Source organism: Protomyctophum parallelum, assembly GCF_964188405.1.
Source record: "Protomyctophum parallelum genome assembly, chromosome: 14".
NCBI classification, from domain to species: Eukaryota; Metazoa; Chordata; class Actinopteri; order Myctophiformes; family Myctophidae; genus Protomyctophum; species Protomyctophum parallelum.
In genome coordinates this window covers 33,843,755-33,867,971 of record NC_139709.1, presented here as the reverse complement: position 1 = coordinate 33,867,971, position 24,217 = coordinate 33,843,755, and the positions used below count along the sequence as shown (strand labels likewise).

The following is a 24,217-nucleotide window of genomic DNA, read 5'->3' as shown; positions in this document are numbered from 1 at the left end:
ACGGTCTTGCGAGGTCGCCATCATGTTTTATTGACCTCCCAAAAACATGGATGTTTTGTATGATCACCTCAATCTGAGCTCAATTCCAACACAAAGAGGTTTTTTGGATCATGTCTAGCCCAGGACAGGAGGATGGAAAATGATCCATGACGTTGCCGACGCGTAAGCGAAGCGTTGCATGGCGACGATGATGCCAAGAGCCGTGGAAAATCCTTATTAAACGTTATAATAAACCCTTATCTCGTCCAATCTCGCCCTAGGCGATCTGTGATCATTAATTCATCTCGCCCAAAGGAAAGTTCCATGAAATATGGGACTACTTTTATTTGTATATTAAAGGATGGTTGCATTAACAATTTGTATTTCTAATACATTACAGATGATATAATCACTATTGTCAACAACAGAATGTGGAGGGGTGTTGTCCATTTGGGGTAGTTTTTTGACTGCTAGTTGTGTTTTGTTTTTTGTTTGTATTTTCTTGTCTTTTTCTTTTGTGTAAGTCATCATCATCATTTGAAAACTTTGATGACAGAAAAAAATAAAAAATAAAAACAAAGTAATCTCGCCCAATAGGCGGGGAATGAGTAAACTATGTTAGCTAACATCAGCGTCTACCTGTTTGTGTTGTGAGGAAGAGCAAGGCCTGCCGTGTAGATGGCAATGAACGTCAGCACCACAGCCTCCGTCTCAGACACGGGGAAGTGCTCCACGGCCATCTCCTGAGAATGGATGGGCAGCGTGTACACAGCTGCACCTGTGAGGTGGCTGATCACCAGTGGAGTCAACACAGACAGCACCCCCGGACTGGAGGGCTAGTGACACAGTGGGCAGAAAAGGAAGAAGAAGAGACTGTTAGATTTTGACAGCAAATTTAGATTTTTTGTTTTAGTCTCTTGAATAGTTTTCATTTAGTTTTAGTCACCCGGAATGTTTTAGTGTTTTAGTATTAGTAGAGTAAATATCATACGATTTTAGTTGACTAAATCTACAGTTGATTTAGTCGACTAAAATGTATTTGGCAGGTCTTGATGCCGTCGTAATGACACTTGCTGAAAATAGCCAATTTGCAAGCTCAGATATGATAGATAGATCTGATATTTTGACGTATACTGGTCTGGATCTCGTCCACTAGTCCCTTCCTAACATTTTAGCCTAGTTTTTATTTGTTGATGCAATCGTCAACATAGACTTAGATTTAGTCATCATAGCTTAGTTTTCATTTAGTTACATTTAGTTTGTCTGTGAAAAAAGGTAGTCGGCGAACATTTTTTTGTCGACAAAATCAACACTGTTTTTTTCCCCACTGGAATAAGGTTGTGTCACTTACACACACTTATCTATTATCTTCTTTTGTTTGTTATTTTGTCATGAAATAAAAGGAGAAGGCAAAGAGATAGATAGAGAAAGGAGTCTGTCTAACCTGCTCGATGTCGTCTTCTTCTCTTGGTGGAGGAGATACAAGTTGAACCCATAAATCCAAGGCCTGTATCATTGGTCAAGGGCGCCCACATTTAGATTTGACACACTTTTATCATTGTTTATTTTGACCTATCAAATCAAATGTTAACACAAATGGCATCAAAGTCTTCCAAGCTTATACTGAATGTGTGCAAGTCTATATTCATCCATCCAATCCATCCAATCCAATTGACGTCAAATATCACCAAAAGATGCTTGGGAGTGTTCCTGGTTTGGTTGTCTGGCTGAATCTCAAAGTTTTGAGCGATATACACTCACCTAACTGCTCCCAATGAATACCGGATACTCGCTAGTTTACCGAGTCGCCATGGCGAACATTCTTCATCAATGTCTTCATCGTTAAGCTAACATGCTGTCTTCATCAGTGTAGTGTGTCAAACTCACATATTTTATAGTTAATTTCCAAAGTGATCAAATTATGTTGTGAAATGAAATGGTCAGCTAGAATGCTAGATGATGATAAAAAGGTGAGTATGTGAATACCAATGAAAAGTAGGCCTACCATTTCAGAAATTGTTTACTAATGAATTACATTGTTTTGGTACTTTTAGCATTCCTACTTTCTCTAGTGTTAACTCTAAACAACTATCCTCTCTCTCTCTCAATTCAATGCAATTTAAATTAAGGTGAAGTAAAACACCCTCCCAATGATGAGGTTGGTAGTACATTGCATCTGTCGGTGAGTGAGTAGTACTGTATGTGTGTGCGTGTTGTAAAACGCAAGACGGTGTACAAATATTGTACCATTGACATTAACCAAAAGGATACACAAAGCAACAGGATCAGAGCAAGCAGGCCGAAGGCATGTAGTAGGCATGTAGTAACCGACTGGTGGAGGCGTTCCAAGAGATTATTGAGCCTGTGGAAAACAAAACACGGTCCAGTCCAGATTAGTGCTGCACAACTAATCGGAAAAAAAAGGTCGCGATCTACATTCAGACACAACAGAGAGGTTTAGGCCAAGAGAGGTTTAGGTCAAGCATTTGATGTTGATTGATGATTTGTTTAAAGCCACAGTAGTTGACTCCAGGTGCCACATTTTGAATGTAGTAATGTTCAGCAACTACAGACTAAAGACGAAAACATGAGAATCGAGTGAGAATCTTGATCGAGACTGAGAGTCACATTTGAGCAAGAATCGTGCAGCACTAGTCCAGATCCCAGATCCAAGTCATTAATACTGAATATCTGCAATCATATCAAAGACCTGAGAACGATTCTACAAATGTCTTCTAAATCCTGACAGTTTTCAGAAAAACCCATGTTTCTACGTATGTCAGTCGTTTTCAAACATTTTCATGTCAAGGACCCCCAAGATTATATGTAATTGGCTGCCGACCCCCCATCTGAAAATATGTTGTTCCAGGGACCCCTCCAGAAGCAAAGATTTGAGTTCAAAATGTTAAAGAATATATATTCAAAGATTTGCACTACATTTTCACAATTTTTCAAAAATAGCAGACCTACAAGCTCGTAGCGCGGCACTCAGTGCCGCGCTATGAGCTTGTAGATCTGCTATTTTTCAATAGCTAAAGTAAACCTGACCTATAAAACAGCACAACAGCCATCATTACAACAAATACCAGAACTATCTCTCTGCTCAACATATTCGCTGGAGCTATACCGGCGACGCCGGCCTCCTTGTGATCCCCAAGAAGATCAGTCTCAAAACCTGGGGCGACAGGGCCTTCTCTGTGGCCGCCCCTACCCTCTGGAATGCCCTTCCCAAGTACTGTGTCAAGCGAAAAGAGGCAGGGTACTAGGGTAGGTACTCACTCCTAAAGTACTGTGTCAAGCGAAAAGAGGCAGGGTACTAGGGTAGGTACTCACTCCTAAAGTACTGTGTTAAGCGAAAAGAGGCAGGGTACTAGTCTAGGATAGGGTACTCACTCCTAAAGAAATGTGTCAAGCGAAAAGAGGCAGGGTACTAGGGTAGGGTACTCACTCCTAAAGTACTGTGTTAAGCGAAAAGAGGCAGGGTACTAGGATAGGGTAATCACTCCTTAAGTACTGTGTTAAGCGAAAAGAGGCAGGGTACTAGGATAGGGTACTCACTCCTAAAGTACTGTGTTAAGCGAAAAGAGGCAGGGTACTAGGATAAGGTACTCACTCCTAAAGTACTGTGTTAAGCGAAAAGAGGCAGGGTACCACACACACACACACACACACACACACACACACACACACACACACACACACACACACACACACACACACACACACACACACTTTAATCATATATTTATGTCCACATAAGGATACAATACAACACAAATATTTACAAGGTGCTGTACAGAATGCAATCAGCAAATCCCGGACAAATACCCACACACCCCTCAGGGGTACAAGTAGCATCGTCGCCATATTTGGTGGCTACCGATAGAAGAGATTGCACAGAATTTTGCAAGCCGTTTGGCTGCTTTTTTTGGCATCCCAAGTTGTTGGAAGCCTCTTACAACCAAACTACCGGTATGTACATGTCCTAGACTGCCAAAGATAAACACAAGTAGATTGCACCTGTAGCCTAGCTCTATGATGGACTGGAGGAGCGGCTGGTATTTAATGACTTTGGGCATAAAGGCTTACTCTCAGGTAGAATCAACTCAACACACACACACACACACACACACACACACACACACACACACACACACACACACACACACACACACACACACACACACACACACACACACACACACACACACACACACACACACACACACACCTTAATTGTTGCATTGGGCACAAAACGTTTGAAAACCACAGAAGTCAGTGCCATTCCCAACAGAGCCATAAGCTGACCGACCTTCTGGTGGTCTGATGTCACACCACAAACGGTTTGCAAATAAACAATAACAACAAGGCGATTTACTTCCAGACTCCAAAGTGACCCATGGACAAACTTCAGCTTTATAGTAGATAGTGCACTGCAGTGGTTCTCAAATTAGTACAAACTGTCGTTTTATTTTCAAACAGCCAAACCCCTGCAACTATAGGACCCTGCTTTTAAACGGCGTGACACGAACGCACGTACTGAACACAATTGTTAGTGTTAGTGTGTGACCCTTTTCAACAGTGTACAAACCAGGCCAACATTATGAACAAGAACATACGTTAGCTAACGTACAAGCTAGCTAAGCAAACTTTGTGCGTTCACCTCAATGAATGAATAGTTCATTTAAACAACATATCAGGCTAGAGGACATGTTCAATAAATGTCCATCAGAAATTCAGAATACAGTAACGGCATCATTTTTAAACGGACTGTAGGCTACCTGTCTGGTATGAAACGCCGACGACGTCACAACAAGTGTTGTCGATGTTTTGAACATAAACGATAATCTCGTTGGATGGATGCGGCGCGGTAGCGTGTCCACAGCGTGTCCACAACGAGTCTCAGTCGACGCGACGTGAACTTGAGTGGCAAACCAATCACAGGCCAGTTATGATTTCAAAAATACAGCTCATAAAAGCCCGCTCGCAGCCAGTTTTAGTCAGTTGATCGATGGCAATGATGGAGGATACACGCATCAGTCAGCTCGTCTGTGAGGACGTTAAACTTACAACGACTGAGTTTTTCAACCAGGAGTCATTCTTCACGTTACACATGGAGGACTTCGAGTCGACGTTGTTTACAATGTTCGGTTTGGGGAATTCCGAGTTGGACTTCAACTTGGACACGGAGAGCTTGTTCCAGCAGCAGCCAGAGGAGGACGCCGTTGCAGTGGCTACCAAGGGACCGTTGCTGCAGCAGCCTCCGACAGACGACCGCACCAAGTCTGCCCGTAAGATGCAGTTCATCATGGATGAGCTGTTGAACACAGAGCACGACTACATCCGAGACCTGCGTACATGCCTGGAGACCTACCTGTGGGAGATGACCGGTGGAGTGGACGAGAAGCCTGCGGGCATCCGCAACAAGGAAGCCGTCATCTTCGGTAACATCCAGGACATATACCACTTCCACAGCCATGTTTGGCTAAAGGAGTTGGTCAACTGCCGTCTACCATCGGATGTGGGACGTTGCTTTGTGGCGTGGGCGGATCAGTTCGACGGTTTGTACGTGGACTACTGCAAGAACAAACCTGCTTCCAGTCAACTTGTAGTGGAACACGGAGCCTACTTTAAACTCATCCAGGAGAAATATGGTCTGAGCTGGGCCAGTTCTCTGGACTCCTGTCTCATCAAACCCATACAGAGGATCACCAAGTACCAGCTCCTGCTTAAAGACTTGTTAAAGACCTGCTGTGAGGAGGGAGAGGGAGTTGAGATTAAGGAAGCTTTGGAGGTGATGCAAGGAGTTCCAAAGAAAGCGAACGATGCAATGAACATCGCCACGGCTTCGAACAGCATGCAGCCGAGGGCATCGTTCAGCTTGCTGCGGTTCAGGTCTTCAAGTCTGGCACGTTCTGGAAGCAGGGTGTGGACATGGCTGACCAGCATTCAAACACCCAGCCAGAGACGTCGAGGATGAGGCTTGGTTGGGACAAGTCTGTTAGCTGGAGCACTGCCAGCCCTTGGTGGTCAACCGTCGGATTGAGGCTTGGTTGGGACAAGTCTGTTAGCTGGAGCACTGCCAGCCCTTGGTGGTCAACCGTCGGGATGAGGCTTGGTTGGGACAAGACTGTTAGCTGGAGCACTGCCAGCCCTTGGTGGTCGACCGTCGATTGAGGCTTGGTTGGGAGTCTTGGGACTAGGTTGTGACAAGACTGTTAGCTGGAGCACTGCCAGCCCTTGGTGGTCAACCTGAGGCTTGGTTGGGACAAGACTGTTAGCTGGAGCACTGCCAGCCCTTGGTGGTCGACCGTCGATTGAGGCTTGGTTGGGAGTCTTGGGACTATAGGTTGGGACAAGACTGTTAGCTGGAGCACTGCCAGCCCTTGGTGGTCGACCGTTGATTGAGGCTTGGTTGGGACAAGACTGTTATGGAGCACTGCCAGCCGTTGGTGGTCAACCTGAGGCTTGGTTGGGACAAGACTGTTAGCTGGAGCACTGCCAGCCCTTGGTGGTCAACCTGAGGCTTGGTTGGGACAAGACTGTTAGCTGGAGCACTGCCAGCAGTGTTGCCAACTCCCCAGTAACGGAAATAGCTAGTGGCTCCTCGAAAAGTAGCTAAAAGTAGCTAGAGGTGGGATATGCGCGCGCGCAGCGCGCGCCCTTGCGCGCGCGTAGCGCGCGCCGCCCCTAGCGACTTTTTAGCGTCCCTAGCGACTTTTAGACGACCCTAGCAACGAAAATATGTAGCCAGCCCAGAAAAACATTTGTCATTTATGTGCACTTTGTATCATCTCTTGCTGATACGTGACGTGACAAAGTTGGATATCACCATGAAACTTCACATCAAACTGACATCAAAACAAAATTTGTATTTTGTTAACAGGAATTTAATTGTATTGGACCATACTTTGTCTGGCCCCTCCCCCGAGACCACTTTGCTATGGGAAACCCTACCAGGAGCACTAGGCTCCAGACAACACAGCTCCCGGGTTCATTGGGGCACACAAACCTCTCCACCACGGTAAGGTGATGGTCCTTGGAGAGGATTTTTTTTTTTTTTTTTTTTTTTTTGGGGTTTATGTTTTTTTTTTTTTTTTTTTATGGGTGCTAGCCCTTCCTAACACGTCATCATAACATAATAACACGTGGCACATTTGCCATTGACAATGAAAGGAGAAATATGTGTCTCAACAAATCGGGCAACACAAACATTAAATGTCATTGACAATGAACAGAGAATTTATGTCATGTGTGTAATCGCCTTTTTTAAACATAGTGCAACTGTTAATATCAATTACATTTGAAGACAGGGAGATAGATAGATAGATAGATAGATAGATAGATAGATAGATAGATAGATAGATAGATAGATAGATAGATTTTTTGGGGGGTTTTCATGTTTTTTTTTTTGTTTTTTTTAGGTGTGCTAGAATGCACGTGTGTCATTGCCTGGCAATGGCTTTAACCATTAGTCTAGTGGGAGCAGGGGGGTATCATGCACCCCCCTGAAATATACTTCTAAACAGTGTTTTCTTATTGGAAAAAATGTGCTGAAAATGATGAGCTATGATAAAAAGTTGTCAAAATGTCCCATCTACCTCAAAACCCCCTTTTTGGTATATGGCTCTGGCGAAATTGTGTAAAGGCAAATATTAATTCACTAAAATTACATAAATAGACATGGTAGTCTGAAATTGGTCATGGAGTATCTTGACACATAGGGGTAAGTAGCAGAACAGGATTTGGGGGGTTGCTACCATTATATTCTTAAATATGACCCACATCATCCTCAAAAACACAAAAAAATATGGTGTCCGCTTGACTAATAACAACAAAGATGGTTATTTTCCAACACATTATGGTGAGGATCACTGCCTCACTTGTATATAGAAAACTTCCCATATCCCTAAGCTTCAATTTGAGCCCAAGATAACCTTTCTATCTTGTAAATTACTCTTTCTGTAGCCAAAATACTGAACTATACCTCAAATCGGTGAAAATTGTATATTTAGTCAGTATCAGCTATACATTTGGAATAAATGAATGAATGACTGAGTTTGAACTGACTCCACATCATGGAATATTTGTTACTTGAATAAGCTATGTTAAAAAGTTTGCAAAGTGTCCCATCTACCGTTTTTATGCAAATGAGTGCCTCCATTATCAAAATAATCGATTTTCACTATATCTCAGCCAATATTGCACTTAAATGAACAAATAAGGTCTGTAGACCTATGTTTTGAGGGTCACGGATCTCAGTGAAACTATTCTCAAAGTGACCACATGTGCCGGTGGCATGCTGGTGTACAAATCAGTGTCGATTAAATCAGTTCCTCTATCTCGCCGGCTTCTTGTCCATGCTCTCCAGACAGTGTCAAGGAGATCAACCAGTGAGGTTGGTAGGACTGCACCGCAGGACACACTGGATTAAAAAACTCAACCACCCCTGTCCTTCATCATAGGGTTTTGGTTTTTCCAAAAAAGCTTCGTCAGCTCGTTTGTATAAGGCAACACGGTGGCTCTCTTCAGAGCAGAGTAGCATGGAGGAAGACGAGCCAGGTCAACTTTAGATTTAGAAATGAGTTTGTCATCTGCCCTTTCACTGAAGACTCACAATTCAAATAGCTCTAGCCAAGCCATGTGGCTCATCGGTCAGGAGCCTAACAAGTACACTCCCTGGCATGACTAGTATGTCGCAGGGACCCTTTGATATTACCCAGCTGGGGATCGAACCCCTGACCATCCAGGGTGGACGCTCTAAGTACAAGGCCACTGAGCTGTTGATGATATCCAGGGCCTCTTACTTGTGTGTAACTCTAGAGTGTACAAAATGGAACCAAATGGACCTGTAAGCCTTACGGAGCCATGAGGCCCATAGGGCAGGAGCCAATCTCCTGTTTCTGTAGTAGGAGGCAGCTTGATGTACAAGTACACCCCCTGGACAGTGGACATGACGCTAGTGTAGCAGGGACTTACCCCAATCCAACACTTGATGCTGAGTACCAAGCAGGGAGTCTATGGTATGACCCGGCCGGGGATCGAACCCCGACCTCCCAGGCTCAAGGCAAATGCTCTGACCACAAGGCCACTGAGCTGTTGATATCCAGGGCCCCTTACAGGTGTGCAACTCTGAATGTACAAATGGAACCGTAAGGGTTATGGGGGTCCTTGAAATGTGCCTTGTGCTACACTATATGCAACAGATCCTTATTAGTATAGTTGGAGCAATTCATCTGTCTGCTGTATGGACAGAGTTGCGAGTCTTCAGTATGGTAAATGGTGCATTTATAAAGCGCTTTTAACCAAGGCGCTTTACATAGATTGTGCATTACATTCACCCATTCACACACACATTCATACACTGATGGCAGCTGAAACCATGCAAGGCACCAACCTGCACATCGGGAGCCGTTAGGGGTTCAGTGTCTAGGACACTTCGACACTAACTCTGGGGGAGCCCGGGTTTGAACTGGCAACCTTGCGGTTACCATCCAGCCACTCTACCCCTAAACCACCACCACCCCAGTGGATGTCACCCGTGCCAAGTTGCTGCGGACAATGGTGGGGGCAAAGGACAAACTCACTTCTTAAATCTAAAGTTGACCTGGCTCGTCTTCCTGCATGCTACTCTGCTCTGAAGAGAACCATCGTGTTGCCAGATAGCTGATGTAGCTGATGAAGCCATTGTGTAAAAACGAAAACCATATGAAGGGCAGAGATGGCTGGAAATCCTTGTCATTGGAGACCATGGACAAGCAGACAAAGAAGACTGATGAGTTCTTTGAACACGATGACTGATTCATGTGACTGTGCATTTTGTTCTTTATGGTGCAGGCTAGGGTGGTCACTGTTTGTACATGTTGCTTACATTTCTACAGTGTTTGAGTGTGTACAGGAATAGGATGGAATACTGTTACAGGATTGTGTGACTGTTTTTAAATTTGTACTGCATATTGCAGGCCATTATATAGCCTAGTGTGTATACTGCCGTATACTATTGTTCATACTAAGGATGTTTTTAGTTTGTGATGTTATGCTACATTATATTCTAAATTTATAAAGCTTGCTTAAAAACACAGCACCTGTCTAGATGTTATATGCAATATTGGTATCTCTTACTTGGTATATATGTGACTTTATTGCGGCACAGATTTTTACACCAGCATGCCACGGGCACATGTGGTCACTTTAAGAATAGGTTAACTGAGATCCTTGACCCTCAAAACATAGGTCTAGACCATAGACTGTAAAAAATATGGACAAAGCGTTCTCCGGGTCTAACATGAACGTAAAATGAAGCCTGTTATTGTAAGTCGCCATCTTTCTAGATCCGTTTTGGCCCAGCTGGCCATTGGCTGGCCCAGACAACGAGGCGGGACTTCCCCCCTTCTTCTCCGTTGGTTTTTATTTTGACTCGAGTGGGAGGGGAATCCCGATCATAGACTGTAACGGTAGCCACGCCCCTCAGAACATACGCGACTTTATGGTCATTTTTTTAATTAATGGGACCATAATTTTCCAAAAAGAATATTATGACATTAGAAATGAGACTTTAAAATTGTGACTGGAAGAAGAAAGTATTCATGACCATGTTTATTAAGGTAATACAGTCTAGGTGAAGTTTGGCCCAAATACAAGGACCTCTATGGGGCTATGGGTTTTTCTGGGTCCAATGACAGCGCCACAACAGGCCATTATATGAGCTTTCATTTCCTTAGTGGCTTCACAAAATATCTGTCTGACTGCCCCCCTGGTCTAGACACCTTATTTATTCATTTAAGTGCAATATTGGCTGAGATATAGTGAAAATCGATTGTTTGATAATGGTGACACTCATTTGCATAAAAATGGTAGATTGGACACACTTTAACTTTTTAACATAGCTTATTCAAGTAAGAAATATTCCATAATGTGGAGTCAGTTCAAACTCAGTTATTCAATCATGCATTCAATATGTATAGCTGATACTGACTGAATATACAATTTTCACCGATTTGAGGTATAGTTCAGAATTTTGGCAACAGAAAGAGTAATTTACAAGATAGAAAGGTTATCTTGGGCTCAAATTGAAGCTTAGGGATATGGGAAGTTTTCTATATACAAGTGAGGCAGTGATTTTCACCATAATGTGTTGGAAAATAACCATCTTTGTTGTTATTAGCCAAGCGGATACCATATTGTTTTGTGTTTCTTAGGATGATGTGGGTCATATTTAAGAATATAATGGTAGCAACCCCCCTGCTACTTACTGCTACTTAGTTACCCCTATATGTCAGAATACTCCATGACCAATTTCAGACTACCATGTATATTCATGTAATTTTAGCGAATAAATATTTGCCTTTACACAATTTCGCCAGTCCTACCAACCTCACTGGTTGATCTCCTTGACACTGTCTGGAGAGCATGGACAAGAAGCCGACGAGATAGAGGAACTGATTTAATCGACACTGATTTGTAAACCAGCATGCCACCGGCACATGTGGTCACTTTAAGAATAGTTTTACTGAGATCCGTGACTCTCAAAACATAGGTCTAGAGACCTTATTTGTTCATTTAAGTGCAATATTGACTGAGATATAGTGAAAATCGATTATTTTGATAATGGAGGCACTCATTTGCATAAAAACGGTAGATGGGACACTTTGCAAACTTTTTAACATAGCTTATTCAAGTAACAAATATTCCATGATGTGGAGTCAGTTCAAACTCAGTCATTCATTCATTTATTCCAAATGTATAGCTGATACTGACTAAATATACAATTTTCACCGATTTGAGGTATACTTCAGTATTCTGGCTACAGAAAGAGTAATGTACAAGATAGAAAGGTTATCTTGGGCTCAAATTGAAGCTTAGGGATATGGGAAGTTTTCTATATACAAGTGAGGCAGTGATTTTCACCATAATGTGTTGGAAAATAACCATCTTTGTTGTTATTAGTCAAGCGGACACCATATTTTTTTGTGTTTTTGAGGATGATGTGGGTCATATTTAAGAATATAATGGTAGCAACCCCCCCAAATCCTGTTCTGTTACTTACCCCTATGTGTCAAGATACTCCATGACCAATTTCAGACTACCATGTATATTTATGTAATTTTAGTGAATTAATATTTGCCTTTACACAATTTCGCCAGAGCCATATACCAAAAAGGGGGTTTTGAGGTAGTTGGGACATTTTGACAACTTTTTATCATAGCTCATCATTTTCAGCACATTTTTTCCAATAAGAAAACACTGTTTAGAAGTATATTTCAGGGGGGTGCATGATACCCCCCTGCTCCCACTGTACTACATCCCTTGAATTCAGGAATAGTTTCCCACTCCCTCCTGTACTTCTGAGTGTAATGCTTAGAGTTAGCCATGCTGTAAGCCTGTAATATGCTTCTGTGCGACTGCCTGCTAAGGTTGTAGAGTAGAGTGAGTGGACGACGTGGGTACTGGGTAGGTAGGTAAACTAAAGTTTTTAGAAAAAAAAACCACTGAAACTTTTATTTTTCAGAATATATATAATTAACTGATTCATGGATCCGTCGCTGGGGCAGTGGGGCGTGGTTAATGTGTAGGGGTTTTTCGACACGCCAGCGACAGCGTTAGTTTAGTTTCAGTCAGAGCCCTCTGTGCTGTCTGAACTCGGAAAATTTGCTGCTCGTTTAAACGCATTGTAATTAAAAAAAAACATACCTCAATTCAACTAACGTTTAGAACGCTATTTTGTTCTGATCCATACAGGAGTTAGAAGGTTAATACTTTATGCATTTGCGTGTGTATTTTATTTTTACTAGCAGACTAAAGTGAGCTGCCACTGCCAGTGCTTTGCTTCCTCCTTTCTTGCTCTGGGTGTAAGCACACCATGATGATGATGATCGCATTCATTCCATTGTTACAATGTGAGTCAACGGGACTACGGGAGTGTCATTACTCTCTCTTACTAGATTACTCTGCTGTCACAGCAGAGCTCAGTGGCTTCCTCGACTCGGCTCGGTTATGTGCACATAACCGAGCCGAGACGAGGAAACCACTGAGCCAGACGCGCCGAGTTTTTTTTTTCTTTTTTTTTAGGCTGAGAAGGAAAATTAATAAAAATGAGGGTTTTTATCTCTGGCGACTGTCAACACGATTTATCCCCAATTCACCAGAAAAAGTAGCTAAATTTCTCGCCAGAAGCTTTTCACTAATTAAGTCGCTAGGGGGGTCTGGAAAGAAGCTAAATATGGCGACAAATCCGCTAAGTTGGCAACACTGACTGCCAGACCTGGTGGTCGACTGTCGGCAAGTCCTGACTCTGGTCACTCCTAGGGCTACTCCTACGGTACGTGATTTTTTTGGTTAAAACAAAAAGTGTTTTGTTAAAAGGTTAAATCACTATTCATGGGTTTCAAATGTAGTTTTACACCTGCCATGTTGGCGACCAACACAGGTGTATCATTTTGTCTGATTGTAGAACATAGTTTTATCATGCCAATCAGACAAATTTGAAACATCTGTGTTGGTCCCAACATGGCAGGCGTAGGACTACATTTGAAACTCATGAATATTCTGATAGTGGCCGTAATCATTGCTATAGACTATAGAGTGTTTGTTCAGGTCTCCCTGTCTCTCCAGCTCTTTAGAGAGTAGCCATTTATCAGCTTAATTTTTTGTGTTCCAGTTCTTGTTTAATCTGTATTCTGACTGCATTCTCTATCCTAATTGGATAAAATGAGTATCCTGACCTGCAACCTGAAAATGCATTTTATGTTTAATAGAAAGCTGGAGAGACATCGAGACCCCTGTTACTGAACAAGCCATGAGTACATTAGAGTGTGTGTGTGTGTGTGGTGAATTATTGTAATCAACACTGTACAACATCCAGTAAGGCCTGCCACTAACTCAACATCCGGGGGGGCCACTCCCCGGAGTTCTTTTGTCTTCCACTCCGCAGTTCCGTGGACCATGATGGAGCCCCCAACTGTGAGTTGTTAAAAACAAATAGTTTTGTAGTCTATTATTGACCTATTTCTAGCTCGACTTTGGTTCAACTTGGCTCTGTCACATGGAACATTGTTTTGTGTGTCCAGTATCACTACGACAGCAGCACAAAAACACTTCCATCACTTCCCTGTGACAGAGGGGTCAAAGTTCAATGAAAGTTGCACTATATGGTAGAAATAGGTCGACAATGCAAAACAAATTGCTAGATTGTGGCCCCCAAATGCCCTGACCAATACTTAATATTCACCAGAACCAGACCAAAACTCCCACCACAGGACTCGGGCAATCAATTAATACCTTTGTAACCACTATGTTAAAGTATTTCCTACAGCTTTAAGTCAATTTTTTTTAACTAACCCTTTATTAAGCCAATGCCTGTCAACAGGGAGCAGTTGGTGGACCACAGTATAGAGACATGCAGAATTGACAATGACACTGAATGAATTATTATTACTGTAGCCTATATATTTTATTTGATAATATATTATTACCTGTGATGATTATGAATAGTTTTATTGTATATTATTACTGCTGGTGATGGTTATTGTTATTGTATATGTTATTATATTACCTGTGGTGAATATAGTATAGAAGAGAGCCATTAACTGTTTGTGGGAACATTCTTCAGGATGTGGATTAGACTGATCTCTCAAGAACGTCGGCCCGGAAGAACATTTCCAATTGTTTTTCCCCATAGACATTTCAAAAAGTATTTATTTAAAGTCTGTAAGCCGCGGACAAAGCCAACTCGGATCGTGACAAATCATGACAACAAACAATTCTTTGGGCCGAATAAATAATTAGAAGAAAAAAAGGGCAGTTTACAACACTTTTTTTTGTTTTTCTTCTTTGTAATTATATGTTCGGACCAAAATATTGTGTTTGTTGTCACGATCCGAGTTGGCTTTGTTCGAGGTTTACAGATCTTTAAATAAACACTTTTTGAAATGTCAATGGGGAATTATTTCCTGGGCTCAATAGAGCAGATAAAGACATTGCCGGGCATAGGACCACTCCCACACCAGTGTTTTTGGCAGCAAAATTTGATTTTAGTTTTAGTCTTTAGAATAGTTTTCATTTAGTTGTCACATTTTAGTCACCTGTAATGTCTTAGTGTTAGTCTAGTTTTAGTCGACTAAGTATCATGGGATTTTAGTCAACTAAAATGTTTTTGGCGGTTCCTTGATGCTATCGTAATGGCTGATTTTACACTTGCTGAAAATAGCCGATCAGCAAGCTTGTAGATCAGCTATTTTCAGCATGCAAACAAGTGTAAAATGACTCATACAGTGAAAAAAAGGTAGTCGAACATTTTTCGTCATGGTATTAGTCGACAGAAACAACACTGGAGTGGACACATTTTTATATGTAGACAATGCAACATTTTCAATGATATAAATGGCAATGACTGAATTGTTATGTATTTTATTATATTATTGTCTTTGATTAATAAATCCTGAATGTTAATCCTGAATTATCATGAATGTTGCATCAACTTGACCTGCATTTGCACGTGTATGACCCAGAGGGTCCTGTTATACGTACTGTAGCTAAAGCCATCGCATGGGCTATCATTTCTATTTCTTGTACAGTTGTATTGTACTTAAATACACAATTACAGTTTAGGTATTGTCCTCAGAGGATTCCAGGCAGCTATTGTGAAAGAGTTCTGATTTTTAACACATGTCCTATCCTGGACGCAGCCACTTATTAAGCCACTGATGACAACATAATATTGTCGAAAATATGTCATATGAACAGCTTAACATAGGCATAGGAAAAATAGTCCAATGTAGTTAAGACTAAAAGGTTTTGTCCAAAGCGTTTTTACTACTTTCCATTGGTTCAATATTTTCAAAACAACACAAAGGGTGTTCAACTGATTTATGCAAAAAAAACCCGTCAGAAATGGAGTTGGTAGGTTTCCTCCCGACAGCAACGAAACTGTATGGCTTATTTCTGACATCACATGGTGTATTAGCATACTGAATAGAATTGTGTATCTTTATTATATTTTATATGGCTTATTAATGATATAGTGTAATGATTTTGACAAAATAGTGAAATATGACCACATTTTGACATAAATTGCATTAAACAGTGCTGCCGGGCGGGTCTTTGCGCAACCACTCCGTCACATAATGCGAGTGTCAACTCAGAGGAGGAACAGCTGAGCTTCATTCACTGGCTTTGTCCAATTCTTGACAAGCGTTAGCTAGGTTAGGGTTACCTCTCAGCTAGGGTGTTAATTTGTATATAGAATACTATAGCCAAAAATACAAGTTAGAAGCAGTCACAATTTTATTTTTACAATACATGAGGTACACTGATAGGAAGGTAGAAAATCTGTGTTTGACAAGTACATGTTTTATAAAAAGGACATTTGAAAGACATGAGGGCCACCCTACTAAAACAATGGGTGCTTCAGGTATTGCATTTTGATATAAATTATAACTACTTATTCCCTTGCAGCTTAAATCAGTCATACTATATGGGCACCGTTATGACCAGGTCATAAATGTGATCATACCCTACTACAGGGTAACCATTTCATCAATCAAAAGGACAGGAAGGCATTCAGCTGTGCTTTCAGACTTGTAGATTGGCGATTTTTGGCGATTTTTGAATAAGGTATTTAACCAAGGCATCTTCTCTTATGACATTATGTCAAAACTAACTTATAGTTTTCAGTGGACGGGCATAACATGAATGCTGTTGCCAAAGGCTACATTTTCATGTTTCATTTGGTCTGTGTTGTCAGTTTACTGTGAGGCTGTTGGTTCTGAATCTGTACAGACCGACAGAGAGATGACTTAAAAGTAAACTGTTCATGTCCATCTGGATCTCTCAAGGAGCACTTCTCAGTAGGCCTACACCAGCTACTTGAATTCAGAGTAGATGAGGGGAAGCATGGTAGCATGTGGTGCTTACATTGACAGAAGCCCAATAGGCGGCCCATTAATGCACTCTCGTCTCCACCAAGCTTGAAGTACTGGAAGCAGGCTTTTCTGAGCTCATGAAGTGAATCTGGAGAAAACAAAAAAACAGGCAGCCATATGGAATATGGATGTTACAAAATAACTAATAACCAATTTATATTTTTTTCAAATTATGTGATTGTCAATAATTCATTGTACACGTTACAGCTTCTCTGTGAAACACTACAAACGGGGGGTCCTAAACAGGTAGAGAATCTGCTAGAGCCGTAAAAATCTTCTCTTATAGGGGTCCCTGGAATATCTCTTCAAATGGGGGTCTCTGGGCTAACTAGTTTGGGGGGTACCTGACATGAACAGGTTTGGGAACCACTGAACTACAGTGCGTGATCACGTGACGTCAAGCACAAGTCCATGTCAAACTAGAAAGATACGTTCCAGATAAAGAGTGCTGCTTTCTGTCCCCCGATTGCACCGCAGCCTCTCTGAGCAGAGCTAAATAAACGTTGAAGCTTGAGCAACACCCATTTAAAGACAAAAGCCCCAGCAACTTCAGCTCTGACATGCAACACTTGACATCTCTTGTAGTTTTTAATAACCGCTACAACAATATTATCTACTCTCTGAGAACTCTGTGAATACCTGCAGCATGGCACTATCGTCGTAGAGCTCTGGAATGTTAATTAGCAGGCTCCTCCAGGTGCGCACGTCATTGAGGGACACACTCATGCCTCCTCCGGTCAGCGGGCGCCTCGTGTTGTAGGCGTCTCCCAGGAGAAGTACACCTGGAAAACACAGGTTGCTGTGATAAGCAATTTACAATTCAGGCATTTAGCAGACGCTCTTAATCCAGAGAGACTTACAGTAAGCAAGAACAAAAAACATGGTAATACATCAAATACATAAACAATTGTCATCATGAATCATACGTAAGCTAAAAACAGTGGAATATCTATCTATTTGAGCCGGATTTATACTTTGTCATACGAATGTCCCTCGCAAAAATAGCAGCTCTACAAGCTTACAATGTATTGCGAGTCGTTATGTCAAAATACGCAAGTATAATTTAAGCAATACCGTCATAGTCATCAGTAGTTACTTTCTCTTTGTTTTATATATATAAATTTTTTATCCCACGATTTTGTAACCCATTTTTCACCCCTGTGTCAATCATCTAATGTGATCCTGGTCTCTACACACCCTCCGCCAACCTGGGGAGAGCAACGGACTTAACTCATGCTTCCTTCATGCTTGAGTGTCCAAGTTGCTCCTTTACACCTGACAGGGGGGAGTTTCCCTGGTTGGACGTAGCGCATGGAAGGAACACGTTATTCCAACCAGTTCCTTTCCCCTCCATCAGGCGCCCCGGCTGGCCAGGGGGAGGCAGTTTATAGACCAGGATTAGTAGTTACTTTCTCATCACTTTGTGCAGCACTGTTCAGGTTAAACTTGTTAAAATATTTGTAAATCATAATTATTATGTTTTGTCTGCATATAAAAACAAATCCTGCTGTATTACTGACATGGGAAACTTTGACAGGAAAATACTCGCTCACCGTATAGCACTGACGAAGGTCTGAGGACCGAAACGTTTGCTTTTTAATTGCACCATTGCACCAAGCACATAAGAGCATGATAAAATAAATAAGACTCAGTCTAAGGAGTTTTACTTCTTTTTCTATACGGTGAGCGAGTCTTTTCCTGTCAAAGTTTCCCTTATGTTTTTGAGACCACCGCTACCGTAGTCAAGTTTGAAAAAAAGGACGAAGAAAGGCGCAACAGTTTTCTCAGTGCTTCAGTATTACTGAAATGTCATCTCTGTTCACCAGTGTGTGCCAACTACTGTAACACTACACCCACACAAAGCTGTTTTCAGTGCTTTCAAATGTTTCTAACATCAATTTAAATGTGTACAGTGTCTTACAGAATATGAGACAGACTAGATCCCATGAGACCGGATCTATACACTTCTTTTCAACAATCTGTATACTATTAAAGTTCAATGATGCAGTGATCAATGATCATGATGCAATACATATTTTAATGCGTGCAAGCCGTGCATTTACTGTATCTACTAATAATATATCTCAAAATGTCATTCAATAGTAGTATAGTATGTTCTGCTACCCGGCCTGTTGACCGGCGAGGGTGGGAGGAAGCTAGCAGGCATAGACCTGAGACGATCATTTTGTAGTGCCACCATGAAATGTTCTTTTATGTGTTCTGATGGTAAAGGTAAGTGCAGCATGCGAGTGTGGCGAGCCTGAGCAATCTGCCGAGCACATAATTAACACCTGCCCCCTGTAAAGACCTCCTTCGGAGGCCGGCCTCTTCCACGTGGGACCAGAGACAAGAGCGTGGCTACTCGATACTGAGTTGGACATTTGAGGACGATAGTAGATACACGAAAGAAGTAGTGAAGGTAAAGAGAGACAAAGGCCAGAGGGCGAGAAACCACAGACAGGTTAACCATTCCGTTTTGAACCATTATTCAACAGGGGTTTAAATATGTTTCAGGGCATGAATTCATTGATACATTAAGATGACTGACATTTTCACAGTCCCTCTATTCAAGGTTACAGGAGCACAGCTCTTTGATGTTGCAGCTGAGATACAGTATGTAAGAAGAATTGGATCCAACTATGAACACCAGTATACACAAAAGCATAGCAGCACCATGATTTTTGAGCAGTGGAACACCGTATCCTATGCAAAGCTTTGTGTGTGTGTGTGTGTGTGTCCGTTTGTAGCATGGAAAGTCTGTTTGTAGCGCAAACTATCGACCCCTGCAGCATGCCGATTGGGGTCATAGGAGGGGTCAAGTGCTTTGACTCCAAGGCAACACACACGTCACCTTTCCCCCCCCCAACCCCAAATACATAAAGAAAAAACCGTTCGCCACACCGACTTCAAATTCGACACTGGCTATTCTTTTCTTCTTTTTTCCCTGTTACACCCAGAGGTAGAACATTCTAGTTTATATCCTTCGTTTCTCTACTGTTTGAATAAAAACCTGAATGACATCCTGGTGCAACAATCACACAGCAAAGTTTGCATTAAAAGAACACTGCAGATTTTAGTAAGAACACAGACACCAGACAGGCACCGATGGAATAAAATAATTTGTGACTCATGATCTGTGCTGAATGTCATCCCCTCTACAACTCTTCTACACAGTAAAGTCATCAGTATTAATACACACAATATATTGCGTGCAACAAATCGACACATTTTCTGGTGTATCCCAAGAATTAGGGTTAGTTATCATTTACAATGGATTTCCATGAGTATACAGAAAGTTTTATCTCTTTTACCTGGCAGCTGAGGGTACACCTTCTCAGCCATGTATTCAGTGAGCCTTTCCAGACACAAGGCTCTTTCTGAATTTGGAGAAACAGCCATCAGCCACCACAGTGAGCGCAGCATGGATTTTCTAAAGAGGGAAAACATGGCCAAGAACTTATGTCAATCAAATACAACTGTTTACTTCTTGCCTGGAGAGGTCCATCATGAGTTACTACTACAAATTAAGATGCCACCTGGTAGAGGAGACATGCTGATCACTAAGCAGTGTTGATTTCGTCGACTACCTTTTTTCCCTGACGAAAACTAAGCTATGACTAAAACTAAGACTAAATTATACTAACAATTTCGTCAACAAATAAAAACTAGACTGTTAGGAAGGGACTAGTGGACAAGAGATCCAGTATAAGTCATTCAACACTTGGTTGCATGCTGAAAATAGCCGATCTACAAGCTCACAACATGTTGCGCTGTGACGTGTTGTGATCTTGTAAGCATGCAATCATAAAAACAGCCATTACGATTTACGACGGCATCAAGGCCCACCAAAATACATCGACTAAATCAACTGTAGATTTAAAATCTTATGATATTTAGTCCACTAACACTAAAACATTCCAGGTGACTAAAATGTGACTGAAGCTAAATGACTATTGAAGAGACTATGACTAAAACCAAAATCAAAATCTGCTGTGTGTGTGTGTTCACCTCATTGTGTGGCAGGAGGTAGTTGGAAAGCAGGTCTGCTTTCTCAGCCAGAGCGTCATCTATGGTCTCAAAGTAGCTCTTCTCCACTACGTCAAAGGCCTGCAAAAATCGGTGAAAATGACAAAATCTAACATTGTGTACAACAGAGAATATCAAAGAATAGTTTAGCTTAGTTTTATTGTAATAAGAATGAGAAAACTATACATTGTGTGAGAAAGGGATAGAAGCCAGCAGGCTTATTTGGAATTATTTCCTTAACAGTTTCCGTGCTTTGAATGGATTACTCCAGGTTAATGTCGCTGCCATATCGGAGATACGCGACTTTTGTTTTATGTGTTTAATCCGCCGCAATGTAATAATTAAAAAGAAAATCCGTCTTCGCCGCAGAGAAAGAGTGTAGATGCATCTGTTTTGATGAGGAAACGGAAATCGTCACATGCTGTGGGCTGCTAGGGCTTCTGGGAAATTGAGGCCAATGTAAACGAATGGGGTTCAACGCCTCATGGAGGAGGGTCCTGTGCTGCGTCTTCCGGGTGTACCAAGATGGCGGGTGGTCCAGCCGTTCATAACAAACGGTGGAAGCTTTTTTCGCTCGATTTTCGCGGATTAAAAGCCCAAATAATTCAGCGTATGCTCTAAAGGTAATACAACAATCTCGGCAGTGAAGGGGGGTTGATTAAAAGTCTGATAAATCGTTTTCCGCAGTCAAACTGTTAAAGGAGAATTCCGGACTAGGCTGATGTTTAGGGCTGGGTGCAATAACCGCCATACTGCGGTATTTTTTAATGATTTTTTTTTTTAATTAAATGAAAAGTGTATCATAATAAACAGTGACGCTCAGTCAGTCTAATCATGCCAGCAACACAACAACACCAGAGGGAGTTCAAAATACCATGTGCAACCAAGATTCGGCACAAACAAGGATTGATTGATTGATTGATTTAAATATTTATTAACAGTTTGCAGAATTACACTACATTTCAAGCACAACTCAATACAAAGACTGTTAACTGCGAGTGGACACTTGTTTACAAGAGGGTCCACCTAAATTAATTTCACTCCTATGCCACAAAAATGTGGAACGCCCTACCAACTGTCATTAAGACATGTAAATCCCTTGACTCCACCCACCCCCACCCACCCCTTTCCCCCCTCACTGTATACGTTTTTCCCCCTTTTTCCCTCCTTTATGATGATTTCCTGTTTTTGGCTTTATAGAAGTGCATAGTGTACAAAATGATATGATGAATTGAAAATGGTGGACCCTCTTGTAAACAAGTGTAATGCTTTATGGCAGGGGTATTCAATTAGATTGGCCTGGGGCCACAACTGTAGAATCATTGTGTGGGGGGCCGAACAGTGTGCGAGCGAAGCGCGGAAATTTGTGGGTTCTCAAAATGCTTTTTGTGCTCAAACACGAAGATTTATGTATATTTCCGCACAGTAATGAGCAGGATAATATGTCTAAACAGGTATATGCTACCTTAGAATAGATGTAGGCCTAGACCTATTTGACAGTGCATAAACAGCATTGCTTTGACATTAACGACCATCAGCTGGACGGACACACACACACACACACACACACACACACACACACACACACACACACACACACACACACACACACACTCTGCTGTGGGCAGTTCAGAAACCCGTCCACGACCACCAATGACATCATCGTTAGGCAGATTGTTTTTTAAACAAGATTTATTTACGTGAGAATAGTTTATCAGACTATAAAGATCAGATTACATACAGCAGTGATTCCCAAAGTGGGGTTCGGGGTCCGGGGACCCCCAGGGTCCTTGAGGCAGTTCCAGGGGGTCCCCAGGGAAATGATGGTTTGGAACCAAATGGACCCTTATGGGTCTGTAACTCTGAGAGTGTACAAATGGAACCAAATGGACCCTAACAGGGTTTATTATCGTGAGAATGATGGCTTCCATTTTCGCATTGCAACTTTTCAGGACTAGAAAGCCTGCAGTTTCTATTAGCTTGGATTCTCCATTGGTGTCACTGTTGGGTGGGTTTCTGAACTGCCCACAGCCCTCCTATGTGACACAGACCGAGTAGAAAAAAACGTGCCATTTTATCATGATTATTAGTGAGGACCTATTATATGAAGATAGGTTGAAAAGTGGTCCTTTAATGATTACCGTCATTATGGTAATCTCACAATTAATATCGCACACACCATATTATTAGCCCTCTTATTATTCCCTTTTTTTTCTTTTTTTGGGGGGTTATTATTTGGGGGGGTATGGGGGGCGTCATAAAAATAAGTGATTTAGCGCAAAACCCTCACACGGTGGACCCGGGATGGAGTTATGAAATTTTCACCTGTACAGTACCACTCGTTCTGTGATATACCGGTATCAGTTAAGAAAATACCTGGTCCAGAATTCTCCTTTAATGAAAGAGGTCATTAAATAACATAGTTTAAAAGTTCAATAACAACAATACAAAATAATGCAATCTTTTCAGTGACATGTCATACCAGTGTCATGATTATGATTCTAAACAAGAGAAATATATTGCAATGTTGGCTCAGTTTGTGTGTAGTAAATAAGAGATTGATTTTAATAACTTCGATACAATACTATAATAATTTATATTTAGATTCCACGGTATCATACTGGTAAACCATATAAAACTACATAAAAGAAACATGCACGCCCATGTTAGTAGATGATGTGCATATATATTCTTTACACACACACACACACACACACACACACACACACACACACAAACACACACACACACACACACACACACACACACACACCCCCCCCCCCCCCCCCCCCCTCCCTCTACCTGTGTAAGAATCCGGCGGACATCGCTGTCCGTGTGACTGGAGTTGAGTTGCCCAAGTAGGAGTTCGGCCGTCAGACACTGAGAAACAAAATTGGCCACTCTGCTGCCGTCGTAACCATTGAAGACCCATACAGGAAGCAGCCATCCTCAGCTCTGATTGGTGGAGAGGAAACGAGGCGGACAAAATACTCACAACTCAGCAGTACTGCAAATTCGGCTTTGCTTGATTATTGGGCAAGTTACTAGGGGTGTAAAGATACAGTAACTGCATCGAAAGACGAAAAAAAAACAATAATTGGAAGATGGGTTTCTGAACTGCCCACAGACATTAGTGAGGACCAATTAAATGAAGTTAGGTTGAAAAGTGGTGAAGTCGTCCTTTAACTGTACTGTATCTATTGTCATTGTATGCCATGTCAATGATGCCATATGCATTAATATACACTGTCCACCTCAAATAAACAAATACAGTACACGAGTAAGGTACATCG

The 24,217-nt window shown here is 41.7% G+C and overlaps 1 protein-coding gene across 1 annotated transcript; it reads right to left on the bottom strand.

Moving 5' to 3' along the window:
• Positions 1-2,249: 2,249 nt before the first annotated feature.
• Positions 2,250-23,758, bottom strand: LOC310870742 (squalene monooxygenase-like). The gene is made up of 6 exons (XM_083782020.1): positions 23,727-23,758; positions 20,907-21,005; positions 20,210-20,328; positions 17,538-17,680; positions 16,891-16,986; positions 2,250-2,341 (listed from the first exon to the last, which is right to left on the bottom strand). The coding sequence occupies exons 2-5, from the start codon at positions 20,963-20,965 to the stop codon at positions 16,918-16,920; spliced, it is 390 nt and encodes a 129-aa protein (XP_083638146.1). The 5' UTR covers positions 20,966-21,005; positions 23,727-23,758; the 3' UTR covers positions 2,250-2,341; positions 16,891-16,917.
• Between the last annotated feature and the right edge of the window lie 459 nt (positions 23,759-24,217).

Excerpts from the sequence above, each read along its gene's own strand:
- LOC310870742 (XM_083782020.1), bottom strand. The coding sequence starts at position 20,965 with ATGACGCTCTGGCTGAGAAAGCAGACCTGCTTTCCAACTACCTCCTGC. Across the intron at positions 20,329-20,906 it reads ACCTCCTGCCACACAATGAG|AAAATCCATGCTGCGCTCAC; the intron begins GTGAACACACAC and ends TTCCCTCTTTAG. Across the intron at positions 17,681-20,209 it reads GGTGTACCCTCAGCTGCCAG|GTGTACTTCTCCTGGGAGAC; the intron begins GTAAAAGAGATA and ends TGTGTTTTCCAG.